At 66.9% G+C, this 17,048-nt stretch overlaps 3 protein-coding genes across 3 annotated transcripts; all 3 read left to right on the top strand.

Annotated features, from left to right (window-relative positions):
• Positions 1–931: 931 nt before the first annotated feature.
• CNGA4 (cyclic nucleotide gated channel subunit alpha 4) lies at positions 932–5,349 on the top strand (the record flags this gene model as incomplete). Its single annotated transcript, XM_079545076.1, is given in 9 exon segments — positions 932–1,026; positions 1,674–1,788; positions 1,790–1,867; positions 1,869–1,953; positions 1,956–2,115; positions 2,237–2,347; positions 2,418–2,524; positions 3,194–4,180; positions 4,619–5,349. Coding segments are annotated over 9 exon segments (2,469 nt in total).
• A 1,535-nt stretch (positions 5,350–6,884) lies between these two features.
• Positions 6,885–9,126, top strand: CCKBR (cholecystokinin B receptor; the record flags this gene model as incomplete). Its single annotated transcript, XM_079546053.1, has 5 exons — positions 6,885–7,041; positions 7,601–7,852; positions 7,921–8,185; positions 8,255–8,382; positions 8,618–9,126. The coding sequence occupies 5 exons, from the start codon at positions 6,885–6,887 to the stop codon at positions 9,124–9,126; spliced, it is 1,311 nt and encodes a 436-aa protein (XP_079402179.1).
• Positions 9,127–13,166: 4,040 nt separating this feature from the next.
• SMPD1 (sphingomyelin phosphodiesterase 1) lies at positions 13,167–16,791 on the top strand (the record flags this gene model as incomplete). The annotated part of the gene is made up of 6 exons (XM_079549066.1): positions 13,167–13,388; positions 14,101–14,864; positions 15,249–15,420; positions 15,494–15,570; positions 15,674–15,819; positions 16,377–16,791. 6 exons carry the CDS (start codon positions 13,167–13,169, stop codon positions 16,784–16,786), a joined length of 1,791 nt encoding a protein of 596 aa, XP_079405192.1. The 3' UTR covers positions 16,787–16,791.
• Positions 16,792–17,048: the final 257 nt, after the last annotated feature.

The following is a 17,048-nucleotide window of genomic DNA, read 5'->3' as shown; positions in this document are numbered from 1 at the left end:
CCCAGCAGCAGCTCCGTGTCCCGGCGCAGGGCAATGGATGAGAGAGCTCTGAGCAGCACCAAAGGAAGCGGGTCCCAGAGATGCCTCTGCTGGAGGCACCAGGAAGGAGAGGCTGCCGGGAGCCGGGACAGGAGCTGGGACGGACAAGGAAGTGTGGAGTGGAGGAGGGCTGTGACACAGCGCTGCTCCACACCCAGAGCTGCACTTTGAACCAGGAGCTGAGCGTGGGCATCGTGAGAGAGCTGCGCTGGGCACAGGGAGCAACCAGGGCCCAGCAACCCTGCACAGCTCCCCGTGCGCTCAACGCCTGCACCAACAGCCCCTGCATGGGACTGAAGGTGCGAGGCCCAATCCCCACCCCTGTGATCCTCTGCCCCACAGCCACCATCACCCGGGGCTGAGGGTGCCGGCACAGCCCTGTGGGGCACGGGGTGGGTGTGGGGTGGCAGTCAGGGTCAGCACTGAGCCCCCCCAGCACCCACTGCGCCCAAAACGCACCCGTGCCCGTTTGTGCTTTGGAAGCAGTGGGAGCAGGGGTGGGAGGGAGGCACAGGGCTGGCAGCGCCGGGCATGAAAGCAGCCGTTCAGGAAACCCCAAAGCACAAAAGGGGAAGGGAGCAGCGGAACCCGGGGCCACAGAGCGGCTCCACAGCCCCAGTACGGCAGCACCGCGGAGCTGCACGGGTTCCAACCCGGCACGGCGGGGGTGTCTCCGCGCCCGGTGTATTTTGGGCAGCTCGCAGATGTATTTATACCACGCGGCAAGGAGCTCCCGTTGCACCGCAGCTGCGGGTGCTAAAGTTAGAGAGGGAGAAAGCGGCTCCCACAGCACCGCCGGCACCGGGACGGCCACGGCGCCGTGCCGCGAGATGGGGCTGACGGCACCGAACCCCACCGACCCCAACGCTCCTCCACGGCCCCATTTAGGCCGATGGCACCGCAGGAACCCAACGCGGACCGGAGACGCGAAGGAAGCGGCGTGGGTGGGGAACGGCCGCCGGCCCACGTGGCACCGGGCGGCACCGGGTGCCGTGCGCGGTCACAGCCATCCCGATCTCACGGCCACGGGGCACGGAGGGGCGGGGGGGGATGGGAACCGCACGGGATGGCCCGGACCCCGCAAATGGCAACAGGGAGAGGAGGCGGGCGCGGGGACGGACGCACCGCACGGCCGCGGAGCCGCCGTACCGACAACGGGTGGGAACCGCCCCGGCCCGCCCCGTACCTGGGGGTGAAGGTCGCGCCGTCGGCCGTCAGCGCCGTTCCTGCGGGGGGGAGGAGAGCGGCGCTGAGCCCGACTCGGGGCCGAACCCCCCCCCTCGGGACCCCCCGGCTCCGCCCCGCTCCGCCCCCGCGGCCCCGCCGCACCCCGCGCCCCCGCCAAGGGCACGGCGCGACCCCGCCGCCTCCCGCCGCCTCCCGCCCCGAGGCCCCGCCCCGCTCCCGCCCGCCCCGCGCTCCCCCCTCCCCCCCCCCGCCGCCCGCCCCGTTCTCACCGGCCGCCCCCGCCGAGGGCCCCGCGCGCCCGCCGCCATCTTCGCGCCGCCGCCCCACGCACCGCGCGCACCGCCCCGCCCCGCGGCCCCGCCCTGAGCACCGGAGGGGGGGGCGGGGCCTGAGGGCGAGAAGGCGGGGCCTCGCGGGGAGACTGCGCGCTCATTGGCTGCGGCGAGAACGAGGCGGGGACGTGGGCGTGGCCTGGAGGTGGGCGTCGCGGTGCGGGATGCGGGAGGGGCTGCGCGGACCTCCGGGGCCGGAGCGGGACGTGCGGGGCGCCGTGCGTGGCAGCGCCCGGCAGTGCGACCACCGCGTCGCGGAGAACCGCTGGCCACGGGGGTCCCGCTCCGAGGGCAGCCCCGTCCCGGGCATCGGGGATCCGTCCCCGCGCGGTCCCCCGCGCCCCACGCCCGCACCCCGTGGCGCAGCCCCGCCCCGTCCCCCGCACGCCGCCCCCGCGGCCCCGGGGACCGCCCGTTGCCAGGAGCCGCCCGCAGCCGCGCTCGCGACGCCGCGCTCTGCGGGAGGCTGCGGGATCCCCCGGCTCCGCCTCACCATGCGGGGCCTCGGCGCGGTGCTGTGCCGCCGCTGGGACTCCAACACCGGACGCGGACAGCGGTGAGCCGGGCTCCCCTTTCCCCGGCCACGATGTGGGGCGATGTGATGTGGGGCGGGAGGGCGCAGCACCTCGGTGCCGTGTCGGCGCCCCGACCGCCCCGCTCCCTCCTCGACCCCGCAGCACCGCCGAAGCCCGGGGACGCATCCTGGACCCCTCCGGGGAGCGCTACTACCGGTGGCTGAGCGCCATGGTGCTGCCCGTGCTGTACAATTGGGTCGTGATCATCTGCAGGTGCGGCGCGGGGCTGGGGGAGGTGGGACGCGGGGAGGGAACGGCCCGGTGACGCCGCCGGCTGGGCCAGGTGCTGCTTCACGGAGGTGCAGGAGCGGCACGCAGCGCTGTGGCTGAGCCTGGATTGTGTCAGCGATGCGCTGTACCTGCTGGACATCAGCGTGCGTCTGAACACCGGTCAGTGTCCGCACAGCCGCACACGCTTGGAACGTGATACACATGGCCTGGAGGCACGGCTTGCCGGGCAGGGGGGAGGGACCCACCTTCCAAGGCCCCCCCGCACCCCATGGCAATATGCAGCACTCAGGACCCCTCTGCCCTCACCTCCCCCTCATGGCACAGCATCACATCAGAGCCCTTCAACCCCTTCAGTCACAATCACCCTGTAAACAGCTGTTCCTCCTCCTGTTTGTACTTGAAGGGAGCATGCAAAAGGAGGGGGAACGGCTGTTTGTAAGGGTGGATGGTGACAAGACAAGGGGGAATGGTTTTAAAGTGAGACAGGGGAGGTTTGGGTTGGATGTGAGGAGGAAGTTTTGGAGCCAGAGGGTGGTGAGGCAGTGGCACAGGTTGCCCAAGGAGGCTGTGGATGCCCCATCCATCCCTGCAGGCATTCAAGGCCAGGCTGGATGTGGCTCTGGGCAGCCTGGGCTGCTGGTTGGCGACCTGCACACAGCAGGGCTTGGAGCTGGATGAGCGCTGTGCTCCTGTGCAATGCAGGCCATGCTGTGATTCTATGACTCAGTCCCCCATCACACCAGCCCATGATCCCCCCACTCCCATCCCCACTGCCAGCCACCGACCCCCCCATCCCTCTGAGCATCCCCAGCCAGGTGCTGCCCGCAGGGTTCCTGGACGAGGGCATCCTGGTGCTGGATCAGCAGCGCATCCGACGCCGCTACCTGCGCTCCAGCAGCTTCCTATGGGACGTGGCCTCAGTGCTGCCCATCGAGCTGCTGTGCCTGCGCCTGCGCTCAGCCCTGCGCTCCAACCGCTGCCTGCGTGCCCCGCGGCTCTTGGAGGCCTTCGAGCGCCGGGAGACGCGCACAGCTCACCCCCACGCCTTCCGCATCGCCAAGCTGATGCTTTACGTCTTGGTGGCCATCCATTGGAACGCCTGCCTCTACTTCGCTCTGTCCGTGCACCTGGGGCTGGGCTCTGATACGTGGGTGCACCCCAACGGGAGCCGGCCCGGCTTCGCACGCCCGCTGCGGCAATACCTGCACAGCTTCTACATCTCCACCCTCATCCTCACCACTGTGGGTGACACGCCAGAGCCGTGCCGCGAGGAGGAGTTCCTCTTCATGATGGCCGGCTTCCTGCTGGCCGTGCTGGGCTTCGCCACCATCATGGGCAGCATGAGCTCCGTCATCGCCGACATGAGCGCGGCCGACGCTTCCTTCTACCCAGAGCACGGCCCGGTGCGGCGCTTCCTGCGGGCTCACGGCGTGGCAGGGCGGCTGGTGAGACGCGTGGCCGCGTGGCACGAGCACCTGCGTGTGCAGCGCAAGCTGGCGGAGGAGCGCGTGGTGCTGCGGCACCTGCCTGAGAGGCTGCGTGCCGAGGTGGCCGCCAGCGTGCATCTACCAGCACTGAGCAAGGTGAGGCTGTTCCAGAGCTGTGAGCGTGGCGTGTTGGAGGCCTTGGTGCTGCGACTGCGCCCTCAGGTCTTTGGGCCTGGAGAGTTCGTCTGCCGGCGCGGCGACGTGGGCCGTGAGATGTATTTCATCCGGGAGGGGCGGCTGGAGGTGCTGGGAGCTGACGGTGTGACGCAGCTCGCCGTGCTGGGAGAGGGGCTCTACTTTGGAGAGATCAGCCTCATCAACATCCCCGGTGAGCCCCTGCCGGGCCCCCAGCTTGCCAACCCCACAGTGCCATCCCCTCAGTTCCATCCCCTCAGTGCCATCCCCTTGGTGCCATCTCCTCACTGCCATTCCAACGGTACCATCCCCACAGTTCATCCCCATAGTACCATCCCCACAATGCCATCCCCTCAGTTCCATTCCCATGGTGCCATCCCCACAGTGCCAACCCTTCAGTTCCATCCCCTCAGTGCCATCCCCTCAGTTCCATCCCCACAATAGTATCCCCCCCCTGCTGTCCCTGTGCCACCCTCCCACTCCCATGTCCCGCCGGTGCTGGCAGAGCCTGAGCACGGGATGAAGCCAGGGCACATTTTGGTGAGCACGGCTGGTCGTGGTGCTGCCCTGGTGCCATCCCTGCCTCATGTGCCACCACCACTCCATCCTAACCATAGCGATGTGCCCTCAGGGAACCGCTCAGGGAACCGGCGCACAGCTGACATCCGCAGCATCGGCTACGCAGACCTCTTCTGCCTGGCCAAGGAGGACCTGGCAGAGGTACTGAGTGAATTCCCCAGTGCCCGAGCGCTGCTGGAGGCCAAGGGCCGTGAGATCCTGCTGCGTATGGACAAGCTGGACGTGCACGCCGAGGCGGCGGCGGCGGCAGCTCGGGAGGAGGCTGAGCAGCGAGCGCTGGTGCTGGAGGCGGCGTTGGAGGCTCTGCAGACACGAGCGGCGCGGCTGCTGGCACAGCTGGAGTCCAGTGCCCTCAAACTGGCACTGCGCATCGGGCGCCTGGAGAGCAGGGCGCAGCAGAGGGGCAGGCGGGGACAGGGGAAGGGCAGCAAGAGGAGTCCCAGCAGGCTGCAGCGAGCCGCAGGGGAAGGGGAGCCCGAGGGGCGACCCACCAGGGCACAGAATCCCACTAAGGCACAGAGTCCCGTTAGCGTCCAGAGTCCCAGGGGGGCACAGGGTCCCACCGCAGCACGAGGTCCCATTGGCACAGCGGGTCCCAGGGGGGCACACAGACCCACCAGGGCACGGGGTCCCACTGCTGTAGGGGGTCCCATTGGCACACGAGGTCCCACTGGTACATGGGCTCCTTCTGGTGCACGAGGTCCCACTGGTGCAGGGGGTCCCACCAGGGGTCGGGGTCCCACAGGGGCACGGGGCACACAGCCCAGAGGCCGTTGGCGCTGAGGGTCAGGGATTCGCCCGGCTGCTGAGCGTGCAATAGCAGTGACAGTCGGTGCTTTTTGACAGCCGTTGCTAGGAAACAACGACAACAGTTGCTAGGTAACCATGACAACAACCGCTAGGTGATGGTGACAATAGTTGCTATGTAGCAATAACAACAGTTGCTAAGCAACAGCAGTGGTTGTTGGTGAACGAGGAGCGCGGCGTTGTCCCTTACAATAGGAGATGCAGGGATGGGGCAGGATGCAGAGCAGGAGTGGGGCAGGGGGGGCACCGGGCTGCGCCTGGGGGGATTGGGGGCTCTCAGCACAGCAGAAACAGGGACTGTGTTGGTGAGAGTGGGGTGGGAATGGGATGGAGATGAAGATGGGGACAGGGATAGGGATGGGACGGTGATAGGGAAAGGGGCACAGGGGCAGTCTGAGATGGGGGTGGGACAGGAAGGGTCAAAAATGGCAGGGTGGGAGGTGAGAGGGACGGGGATGAGGGCATGAGCAGTGTTGGAACAGAAATGGGGAGGGGAACAGGAACAAGGATTTGGATAAGGATAAGGAGGGAGCGGCAGGGGACAGAGATGGGAGCAAGAACAAGAGTAGGACATGGATAGGGAGGGGAAGGGGACAGAGGGGAAGGACAGCCCAGGGTGGAGATGGGATAGGAATGGGTACAGGGAAGGAAAGGGAGGGACAAGGATGGGTTCAGAACAAGGACAGAGGTAGTGATAGAGATAGGACAGGAATGGGGATAGGTATAGGAAGGGGTGTAGACGGGGTTGGAACAAGTGTGGGACACGAATGGGAATGGGGACAGCAACGGGGATGGGGATGGGATCGGGTGGGACGGGGGGGGGGGGGGCGGGAAGAGGGATCGAGACAAGGATGGGGCCGGGGATAAGGGTGAGAACTGCGGGTGACCCAGGGTGAGGATGGGACAGGGATGGGGAAGGGGATGAGCGAGAGGGTGGGAAAGGGAGAGGACGAGAGAAGGGAAGGGAACAGGGACGAGATGGGATGAGGACAGGGATGGTTCTGGGAACGGGAGGGACCGGGGTGAGGCCGGAATCCCCGCAGCCTCGGACGCGGCAGCAGAGGGAGCGGCCTCGCACCCCCGGGGGACCCCGGCGCGGCCCCGGCTGGGAGCGGCCCAGCTGCAGCAAACAGAGTGGGGGGGCTGCGCAAACAGCGGCGGGGAGCGGCGGGCGGCGGCTGCTCGGGCACGGGGGAATGCTGCGGGGAGCGGCGGGGGGCTCCGGCGGGGCGGGAAGCTCAGACCCCCTCGAGTCCCTCGAACCTCGGCTCCGGTCCGGCCCCGCCGCCCCCTCCCCCTCCGGTCTCCCTCCACCTCCCCCCGCCGTCCCCGGCCCCGCCCCGCCCCGCTCCCCTCCGCCGGCGCCGCCCCCCGCTCACTCTCTCGGTGGCTCCGAAACGCGCGAGGCGGCGCGGAGCGGAGCGGAGCGGTCCTGGCGGAGCCCCCCGGTGCCGTCCTCGGTGCTGCCGAGGAGGGCGCGATGGGCGCGGGGCGACTCTGAGGGCTCAGCCATGGACCCGAGGCGACTGAACGAGTCCCTGCAGGAGCTGCTCTGCCGCCCCGGGAACGGTAGCGGCTCCGCCAACGGCACCGGGACCGGCCCCACCTGGAACGGCTCCGCCTGCGACCTCCTCCGCAGGGGCTTCCGGGGGCCGCCGGCGCCCAAAGGTGAGAGCGGAGCGGGCGGGACGGGACGGGGCGGGACGGGACGGGGCGCACCGCGGGGCCCCGCACAGGAGCCGCTCCCTCCCGGTGCGCCGCGTCCCCAGCATCGCCCGGTGCTCAGCGCACGGCGGTCCCGGCGTGGGCTCGGACTGCGCGGGGGCAGCGAGCGTCCCGAGCGGAGGCGGGAGGGAAACCCGGGAACCCCAGGGATCCCCCCGCTCCGGCGCCCCATCGCGCTGCCCGCGCACGCGGATGCCAGCGCCGGGTGATGCCCGCGCCGGACCGCTCCGCTCCCGGTGACGGCGGCCGCGGGCGCGTCCGAGGGAGGAGCGGGACTCGGGACAGGCAGGGTTCGGCCTCGGGGAGCGGCAGCACCGCGTTCCCGCCGCCCGCCCGCTGTCCCCGTGCTGGAGCTCGGCCCGCGTGGCACCGCGTCCTGGCACCGCGTCCTGGCACCGCGTGCGCCGCAGGGACGGCCGCAGGAGCTCCCGGGCACAGCGCAGGGCTGGCACGCGGAGCCGTTCCCGGGCGCGCTGCGCTGCCTGTGACCGTGCACCCGCAGAGCTGGACCTGACGGTGCGCGTCCTGCTGTACGCGCTGATCTTCGTGCTGAGCGTCTGCGGGAACGCCCTGGTGGTGGCCGTGCTGCTCCTCAACCGCCGCCTGCGCACCGTCACCAACTCTTTCCTGCTGTCCCTGGCGCTCAGCGACCTGATGCTGGCGCTCTGCTGCATGCCCTTCACCCTCATCCCCAACCTCATGGGCACCTTCATCTTCGGAGAGGCCGTCTGCAAGTTGATGGCCTACCTGATGGGTACGACGCGGGTCGGGGGCCGTGCGCCGCGCCGCGCCGCGCTGCCGCTCACCCTTCGCTGCCCGCAGGCGTCTCCGTCTCGGTCTCCACCTTCAGCCTGGTGGCCATCGCCATCGAGCGGTACAGCGCCATCTGCAACCCGCTGCAGTCCCGCGTGTGGCAGACGCGCTCGCACGCCTGCCGGGTGATCGCCAGCACCTGGCTCTTCTCGGCGCTGCTCATGTTGCCCTACGCTGTGTACAGCACCACGCGGCTGCTGCCCGTGCCCGGCGCCCGCCCGCCCCTCAGCCAGTGCACTCACGCCTGGCCCAGCGAGCACGTGAGGCAGGCATGGTGAGTGGGGGGCAACGCACGGCGCGGGGGGGGGCGAGGGCTGCCGAGCCACGGGCGCTGGAATTCCAGGTATGTCCTGCTGCTCCTCGTCCTCTTCTTCATTCCGGGCGTGGTGATGATCGTGGCTTACGGGCTCATCTCCCGCGAGCTGTACCGAGGGATCCGCTTTGAGCTGGACATCAAGGGGGAAGCAGCAGGTGAGGCTCTGGGGAATGAGGAGCCACGCGGCTCTGATCAGTGCCTTCATCCCAGGGCGAGCGGCGGGGCTGAGCACCGTGCCAGGTCCCTTTGCCAAGGCCCTTTCTGATATCCGCACCGTGTTGGTGGAGGCCGCACCGCTCTGTGCCCGATGCCACCCCCCAGGTGGCGCTGCCCGGTGCCACCTGGGTCCCGATGGCGCCACATCCATGACCGCGCCTCTCCTGCCCGCAGCCCAGCGCAGCACAGACCCACCGCCCGCCTGTGACGAGGGTGACGGCTGCTACCTGCAGCTCTCCCGGCCGGGCGCTGCGCTGGAGCTGCGGGCGCTGGGAGCGGCGGGGGCGCAGCAGGAGCGGGCGCGCATCAACAGCTCGGAGGCGAAGCTGGTGGCCAAGCGGCGCGTGATCCGCATGCTGGTGGTCATCGTGGCCATGTTCTTCCTCTGCTGGCTGCCCATCTTCGCGGCCAACACGTGGCGTGCCTTCGCTCCGCGGGCGGCGCAGCGCGCGCTCTCGGGGACGCCCATCTCCTTCATCCACCTGCTGTCCTACACCTCGGCCTGCGCCAACCCGCTCATCTACTGCTTCATGAACCGCCGCTTCCGCGCCGCCTTCCTGGGCACCTGCGCCGGCTGCCGCCGCTCCTGCCCGCGCCGCGCGCCCGACGAGGACGTGGCCAACGCCAACGCGTCGCTCTCCAAGTTCAGCTACACCACCGTCAGCAGCCTCGGCCCCCCCTGAACCCGCCCGGCCCCGCGCCGCCCCCCGGCGACGATTCGCTCGTGCCCCGGCGCGGCCCCGCGGTCGTCCCCCGGATCCCTGCCTCCTCTGCGCCCCGGTGCCGCCCCGCATGCGGTGCCCGTGGGCTCCGTGCCGTGGTGCCCGTGCGTGGGGAGGCGAGGAGATGCGAGACGGGCACGGGAGGCGGGGACGGGGACGGCGGCGGCTTCGCACTGCCTTCACCCTTCCCGTGGGGGGCCGTGGGGCAGGGCCGGAGGTGGGGCGGCGAGGGGGAAATGCCGCTCCCCGGTTTCACCGCTCCGGCCGCAATAAAGCCTTGGTCCGGTGCCGCCTGCTGCGCTTCTTCTGCCCCGCGCCGGCACCGAGTCCCGCACAGCAGGGACCGGAGCGGCGCAGCGCGGTTGGGTCGCTCCCGGAGCCACGAGCGGTGCCGCGGTCTCCCCCGGCGGGCACAGTCAGCTCCGCAGCGCACAGCGCTGACCGCAGACACGCGCAGCTGTGCGGGTTGGCACGGCCGTGCCCGCTCGGGGCGCACACAGCCGCGGCGCGGCAGCACAGCGCTGCGGACACACGCTCACGTCTGCGCTTAACGCAACCGCGCTCGGCACTCGAGCACTTTCTCAGCGCCCCGATGGGATCCGCATCCCGCACCGCCCCAGCAGGGCTCCAAATCCTGCGTCGCCCCGATGGGATCCGCGTCCCGCAGTGCTTTTTGCAGCCTTCTCCCCTACGAACGGGGCTGCATCTCTCGCAGTGCCCAGTGGGACTCGTCCCACACCGAGCCCTATAGGACTCCATCTCCCACAATTCCCCAGCGGGTTTCCATTGCCCACCGTAACCGGCAGAACTCCATTTCCCACAGTCACAGCATCACAGAACGGCCCGGGTTGGAGGGGACCTCAAGGATCACGAAGCTCCAACCTCCCACCAATGCAGGGCCACCAACCTCCCCATCTCACAGCAGCCCAGGCTGCCCAGGGCCCCATCCAACCTGGCCTCCAACACCTCCAGGGATGGACGGGGCATCACAGCCTCTCTGGGCAGCTGTTCCAGCACCTCACCACTCTCTCTCTAAACAACTTCCCCCTGACATCCAACCTCCATCTGCCCTCCTTCAACTTCCAACCATTTCCCCTTGTCCTGCTGTTATCTCCCCTTTCACAGAGTCAATTCCCCTGCTGTTTGTAGACTCCCTAACAGGGTTCCCCACTGGGATTCCATCTTCCACAGCACCCCAGTGAGATTCCATCTCCTATCCTGATCAATGGGATCAATGGGATTCCCCCTCCCTCAATGACTAATAGGACTCCATCTCTCATAAGGCCCCAAACATGACTCTATGTCTGACCAAATGGGACTCCAGATGGATCCACGGAGATCTGTGATGAGTGGTGACCCCCAGGGGTCGGTGCTGGAACCGACAGCCTTTAATAACTTCATCAATGACATCACAGAATCATAGAATTGCTCAGGTTGGAAAAGACCCTAAAGATCATCAAGTCCAACCTCAACCCAACCATACTTCCCTAAGGTCAGCAGTGGGGTCGGGTGCACCCTCAGCAGTTTGCTGATGGCCCCGAGCTGCGGGGTGCAGTGACACAGCAGGGGGACGGGATGCCATCCAGGGGGACACAGACAGGCTGAGCACTGGGGCCAGCTGAACCTCGTCAGGTTTGACAAATCCAAGTGCAAGGTCTGCACCTGGGTCAAGGCAACCCCCGTTAGCGATACAAGCCGGGGGATGAAAGGATTGAGTGCAGCCCCGCCAAAAAAGACCTGGGGGTGCTGATGGATGGAAGCTGGGCGTGAGCCAGCACTGTGCCCTCACAGCCCAGAAAGCCGACTGCATCCTGGGCTGCAGCAAAACAAGAGCAACCAGCAGGTCGGGGAGGTGATCCTCCTCTGCTCTGCGCCGTGAGGCCTCACCTGGAGCCCTGCGTCCAGATGCGGAGTGCAGGAGAGACGTGGAGCTGTTGGAGAGCATCCAGAGGAGGGCCACGAAAACCATCCAGGGATGGAACAGCTCTCCTGCGAGGACAGCTGGGAGCTGGGGCTGCGCAGATGGAGAAGGGAAGGGAAGGCTGCGAGGTGAGCTGAGAGCAGCCTGTCAGCGTCTGAAGGGGAGCAACAGGAGAGGAGGGGACAGGCTCCTGAGCAGGGTCTGCTGGCAGAACAAGGGGAAATGGCTTCAAGCTCCACAACAGGTGATTTAGGTTGGATGTAAGGAAAAAGTCTGTTACAGTGAGGGTGGTGAGCACTGAACGGGCTGCCCAGAGTTGAGCTGGATGCTGCATCCCTGGAGACTTTGCAGGCGAGGCTGGGTCAGGCCCTGGGCAACCTGATGGAGCTGCGTGTCCCTGTGCAGTGCAGGGCAGTTGGACGACACGAGCCTTAAAAGTCCCTTCCAGCTCTGAGGATTCCATGACTCTATGATCCCACTTCCCATAGCGCCCAGCGGGACTCCATCTCTCTGAATCCCCCAACAAGACTCCATCTCCAAAATGCACAATGGGACTCCATGTCCCTCAGTCTCCAGACGAGATTCTACATCCCATAATTACCAGCGGGACTCCCACTCCCACAATGGCCAGCAGGACCCCATCTCTCACACGGCCCCAGTACAACTCCCCCTCTGACCTCTCATAATGCCCAGTGGATCTCCACCTCCCATCATTTTGTATGGGACTCCATTTCCCACAGCCTGCCGCCAGCAGTTCCTCTCCCATAGCCTGTCTCTCCAGGAGCGCCCACAGGACTCAATTTCCCAGGATGCACCACGGGACTCCATCTCCCAGAATGCACCACGGGACTCCATCTCCCAGAATGCACCACGGGACTCCATCTCCCAGAATGCGCCACATGACTCCATATCCCAGAATGCACCACGGGACTCCATCTCCCAGAATGCGCCACATGACTCCATATCCCAGAATGCACCACGGGACTCCATCTCCCAGAATGCGCCACATGACTCTATATCCCAGAATGCACCACGGGACTCCATCTCCCAGAATGCACCACATGACTCAATATCCCAGAAAGCACCACGGGACTCCATCTCCCATTATGCACCACGGGACTCAGTACCCCAGAATGCACCACGGGACTCCATTTCCCAGAATGCACCACGGGACTTCATCTCCCATTATGCGCCACAGGACTCAGTACCCCAGAATGCACCACGGGACTCCATTTCCCAGAATGCACCACGGGACTTCATCTCCCATAATGCGCCACAGGACTCAGTACCCCAGAATGCACCACGGGACTCCATTTCCCAGAATGCACCACGGGACGTCATCTCCCATAATGCGCCACAGGACTCAGTACCCCAGAATGCACCACGGGACTCCATTTCCCAGAATGCACCACGGGACTTCATCTCCCATTATGCGCCACAGGACTCAGTACCCCAGAATGCACCACTGGACTCCATCTCCCACAATGCACCACAGGACTCCATTTCCCAGAATGCACCACGGGACTCCATCTCCCAGAATGCACCACATGACTCAATATCCCAGAATGCACCACGGGACTCCATCTCCCAGAATGCACCACATGACTCAATATCCCAGAAAGCACCACGGGACTCCATCTCCCATTATGTGCCACAGGACTCAGTACCCCAGAATGCACCACTGGACTCCATCTCCCACAATGCACCACAGGACTCCATTTCCCAGAATGCACCACGGGACTTCATCTCCCATTATGCGCCACAGGACTCAGTACCCCAGAATGCACCACGGGACTCCATCTCCCACAATGCACCACGGGACTCCATCTCCCATTATGTGCCACAGGACTCAGTACCCCAGAATGCACCACGGGACTCCATCTCCCACAATGCACCACAGGACTCCATCTCCCACAATGCACCACAGGACTCCATCTCCCAAAATGCCTCTCGCCCTCCCGTCGCACCCCGGGCGCTGTTTACTCGGAGGCCGCTCTCCACCCGCCCACGTGCTCAATGGCCCCGCCCCGCCGTTGGCCCCGCCCCCTTTGGCCCCGCCCCCCGCTGCCGTCCCGCGGCCATGGCGGCGCGGGCTGTGCGCTCGGGTTTGGCGGCGGGGCGGCCGCTCCCGCTGGGCGCTGCTTTGGCGGTGCTGACGGCGGTGTCGCTATCGCTATCGGTGTCGGCGGAGCCGCCGCCCGAGGCCGCGCTGCTGGAGGCCGCGGGGCCGCGCTGGGGGTGGCGGAACCTGACTTGCCCCGGCTGCCGGCTGCTGTTCGGGGCGCTCGATCTCGCGCTGCAGGTCCGGGATCGGTGGGACGGGACGGAGGGAGTGGGGAAGGATGGGAGGGCGCGGGATCGGGAACGGGGACGAGAGGGCAAAGGGACGGAGCCGAGGAGGAGAACGGGAATGGGGTCAGCGCGGCTGGGACGGGGATGGGGCGGATCTCGTGACGGCACCGCGGGGACGGGACGGGTCGTGACATGTGTGGGGTCACGGGACGGGGCGGGCGGGGACGTGGAGGGGGATGGAGCGGGTGGTAAAGGGGGAAGGGAGGTGATAAAGGGAAACGGGGAGAGAAGGACATGAAAAAGGGAAGGGGGTGGGGAGGGGAAGGGGATGGGAAAAGAAGGGAATGGGGAAGGGAACAGCAGGGGAAGGGAAGAAGGGGATGGCAGGAGGAGGGGAAACAGAAGGGAATGGGGAGGGAAGGGATGGGAAGGGGAAGGGAACAGGAGGGGGAGGAAAAGGAGAAGGGAAGGGAACGAAGAGGAAGGGGGGGAAGGGGAAGAAGGGGATGGGAAGGGGAGGGGAAGGGAACAGGAGGGAGAGGGGAAGGGAGGGGAAGGGGAAGGGAATGACAAGGAAAGGGAAGGGAATGACAAGGGAAGGGAAGGGAACAGGAGGAGCGGGAGGGAAGGAAAGAGGGAGGGGGAAGGGCAAGGGGAAGAGGAAGGGGAAGGGAAGGGGCAGCCGCTGCCGGTCCCACAGCCCCGCACTCCGCTCCCCACAGCTGGAGCCCAACGTGGTGCGTGTGGGGCGCGTGGCCGCAGGGCTGTGCCGGGAGCTGCGCCTGGCGCGGGCCGAGATCTGCCAGCAGGCGGTGCAGCTTTTCCAGCGCGACGTGGTGGCCGCCTGGGCTCGCTCCGTGCTGCGGCCGACCGAGGCGTGCGGGCTGCTGCTGGGCCCGCGCTGCGGCCGCTGGGACATCCTGGGCTCCTGGAACGTCTCCCTGCCCGCCGCCCCCAAACCCCCGGTGCGGCCCCCGCGGCCCCCGCCGCCCGGCGCGCCCACCGCCCGCGTTCTGTTCCTCACCGACATGCATTGGGACCGGCGCTACGAGGCGGGCAGCGAGCCGTCCTGCCCCGACCCGCTGTGCTGCCGCGGCTCCGCGCTGCCCGGTTCTGGCGGTGCCGGTTTTTGGGGCGAATACGGGAAGTGCGACCTTCCGCTGCGCACCATCGCCTCTCTGCTGGCCGGGCTGCGCCAGGCGGGGCCGTTCGCTGCCGCGTATTGGACGGGTGACATCCCGGCTCACGACGTGTGGCAGCAGCGCCGCGAGGATCAGCTGCTGGCGTTGCGCACCGTCAGCGCGCTGCTGCGCCGCCAGCTGGGAGCGCTGCGCGTCTTCCCGGCTGTGGGCAACCACGAGGCCACCCCCGTCAACGCCTTCCCTCCGCCCTACGTGAGCGGCAACCAGTCGGCTGCGTGGCTCTACGATGCCATGGCCGAGGCCTGGCAGGACTGGCTGCCCCCCGCGGCGCTGAAGACCCTCCGGTGGGTGCCGGCTGGGCGCTGGGGGGCTCGGTGCGGCCCCACGGTCGGTGCTGACCGCACTGCTGACCGTGTGATGGGGTGAGGGGTGACGGTCTCAAACTGCAGCAGGGGAGGTTCAGGTTGGAAATTAGGGAGAAGTTCTTCTTCAAAGAGCCGCGGAATCATAGAGTCACAAGGTTGGGAAGGACCTACGAGCTAATCTGGTCCAAGTGGAACAGGCTGCGCAGGGAGGTGCTGGGCTCACCGGCCCTGGAGGCGTTCCAGCGCTGCAGGGAGGTGGCACTGAGGAACGCGGTGTGGTGGGCTGGGGTTGGACCTGGAGATCTTGGAGGGCTTTTCCAGCCTTCGCGGTTCTGTGATTCTCTGACCCTTCATTCCCTCCAGAGCTGCCGGGTTCTACACGGCACAGGTGTGGCCGGGGCTGCGCCTCGTTTCCCTCAACATGAACTTCTGCTCCCAGGCCAACTTCTGGCTGCTCATCAACTCCACTGACCCCGCAGGGCAGCTGCAGTGGCTCGTGGGGGTGCTGGAGGCTGCCGAGCGTGACGGAGAGAAGGTGGGGGTCGGCGGGATGGGGGGTTCCCAAAGGCCCGTGCCCACTGTCAGCACCATCCCAACTGCCCTCGCAGGTGCACATCATTGGCCACATCCCCCCGGCGCACTGCCTGCGGAGCTGGAGCTGGAACTACTACCGCATCGTCAACAGGTCGGCTCTGAGGGCACCAGGCTGCCTGCCAGCCTCTCCGGGGTGGGGATGGCAGCAGGGACAGCGTGGCACAGCCGCGCTCATTGCACCGCCCCGCACGCAGGTTTGAGGGCACCATTGCTGCCCAGTTCTTTGGGCACACGCACGTGGATGAGTTTGAGATGTTCTACGATGAGGAGACGCTGAGCCGCCCCGTGTCTGTGGCTTTCGTGGCTCCCAGCGTCACCACCTACATCAACCTCAACCCCGGTGAGCCCTCAGTGCAACGCTGCTGCCTCCCCTCCTGGTGGTAGCCCCGCAGCCCCAAACACTGCCATGGAGCCGTAGGGCGGTTGGGTTGGAAGGGTTCCTCACAGCACCACAGAATCGGTGGGTTGGATGGGACCTTACAGATCAGAGAATGCTTCGAGTTGCTAAAATCCTTAAAGATCATAGAAGTCTGGAATGGTTGAGACGGAAGGGGTCCCAGAGCCCCCCCAGCTCAGGCTGCCCTGGGCCCATCCGTGGCCTCAGGCACCTCCAGAGATGGGGTGCCCACGCTCTGGGCTGCGGTGCCGGGGCCTCACCGCCTCTGGGGAAGGAATTTCCTCCTCGCATCTGACCTGGATCTCATCTCTTTTAGTTTGAAGCCTTTCCCCTCTCTCATTATCTGCCCGTTTAAAGTTGCTCTCCTGTTTACAAGCTCCCTTTAAATCCTGAGGGCCGCGGCGAGGTCTCCGCAGAGCCTTGCTCTCACGGTGCTGCGCACCCCCAGCTCACAGCTCTTCTCCGTTGGAGGTGCCCCAACCTCTGATCTGTGTCCCCAGGGTACCGCGTGTACGAGGTGGACGGTTCCTACGCCGGCAGCTCACACGCCGTGCTGGACCACGAGACCTTCATCCTCAACCTGACCGAGGCCAACGCGCCGGGCGCTGAGCCGCGCTGGCAGCGCCTGTATGGCGCCCGCGAGGCATATGGCATGGCCAGCGCCTTCCCCAGCGACTGGGATCTGCTCATCCGCCGCTTCCAGGACGACGAGCGGCTCTTCCAGCGCTTCTGGTACCACTTCCACAAGGGCCACCCTCCCCGCGAGCCGTGCCTGGAGGCCTGCAAGGCGGCCCTGCTCTGCGCCTTGCGCACCGGCCGCTCCGCCGACCCCGATCTGTGCCGCCCGCTGCGCCCGACGCGGCCCTTCCGACAGATCCAGGAGTTCTGGAGGCAGCGGCGGCTCTGCTGAGAGCTCTGTGGGACCCGTGGAGACGGGGGTGGGCGCCCCGTGAACCTCGGTGCAGGAGGGGCTGAGTAATAAAGGCTGCCGGTGGTGGAGACGCGGCTGCTGGCCCACGGTGCCGCGGGGAGAGGGGCAGGCCGGGCTGGTGGAATGGGTTTATTAATCATTTAGTACAACACAGATCTCTGTTACAGCAGGAGGGGCGGCTCGGAGCCCGGTGGCCCCCGAGGGTCCCCACGCTGCAGGTTAGACCGCATGCATCAGGCGG

Source organism: Tetrao urogallus (genome assembly GCF_951394365.1).
Source record: "Tetrao urogallus genome assembly, chromosome: 1".
Classification (NCBI taxonomy): domain Eukaryota; kingdom Metazoa; phylum Chordata; class Aves; order Galliformes; family Phasianidae; genus Tetrao; species Tetrao urogallus.
The sequence above is the reverse complement of the archived record's forward strand: the minus strand, read 5'-3'. Positions and strand labels throughout refer to the sequence as shown.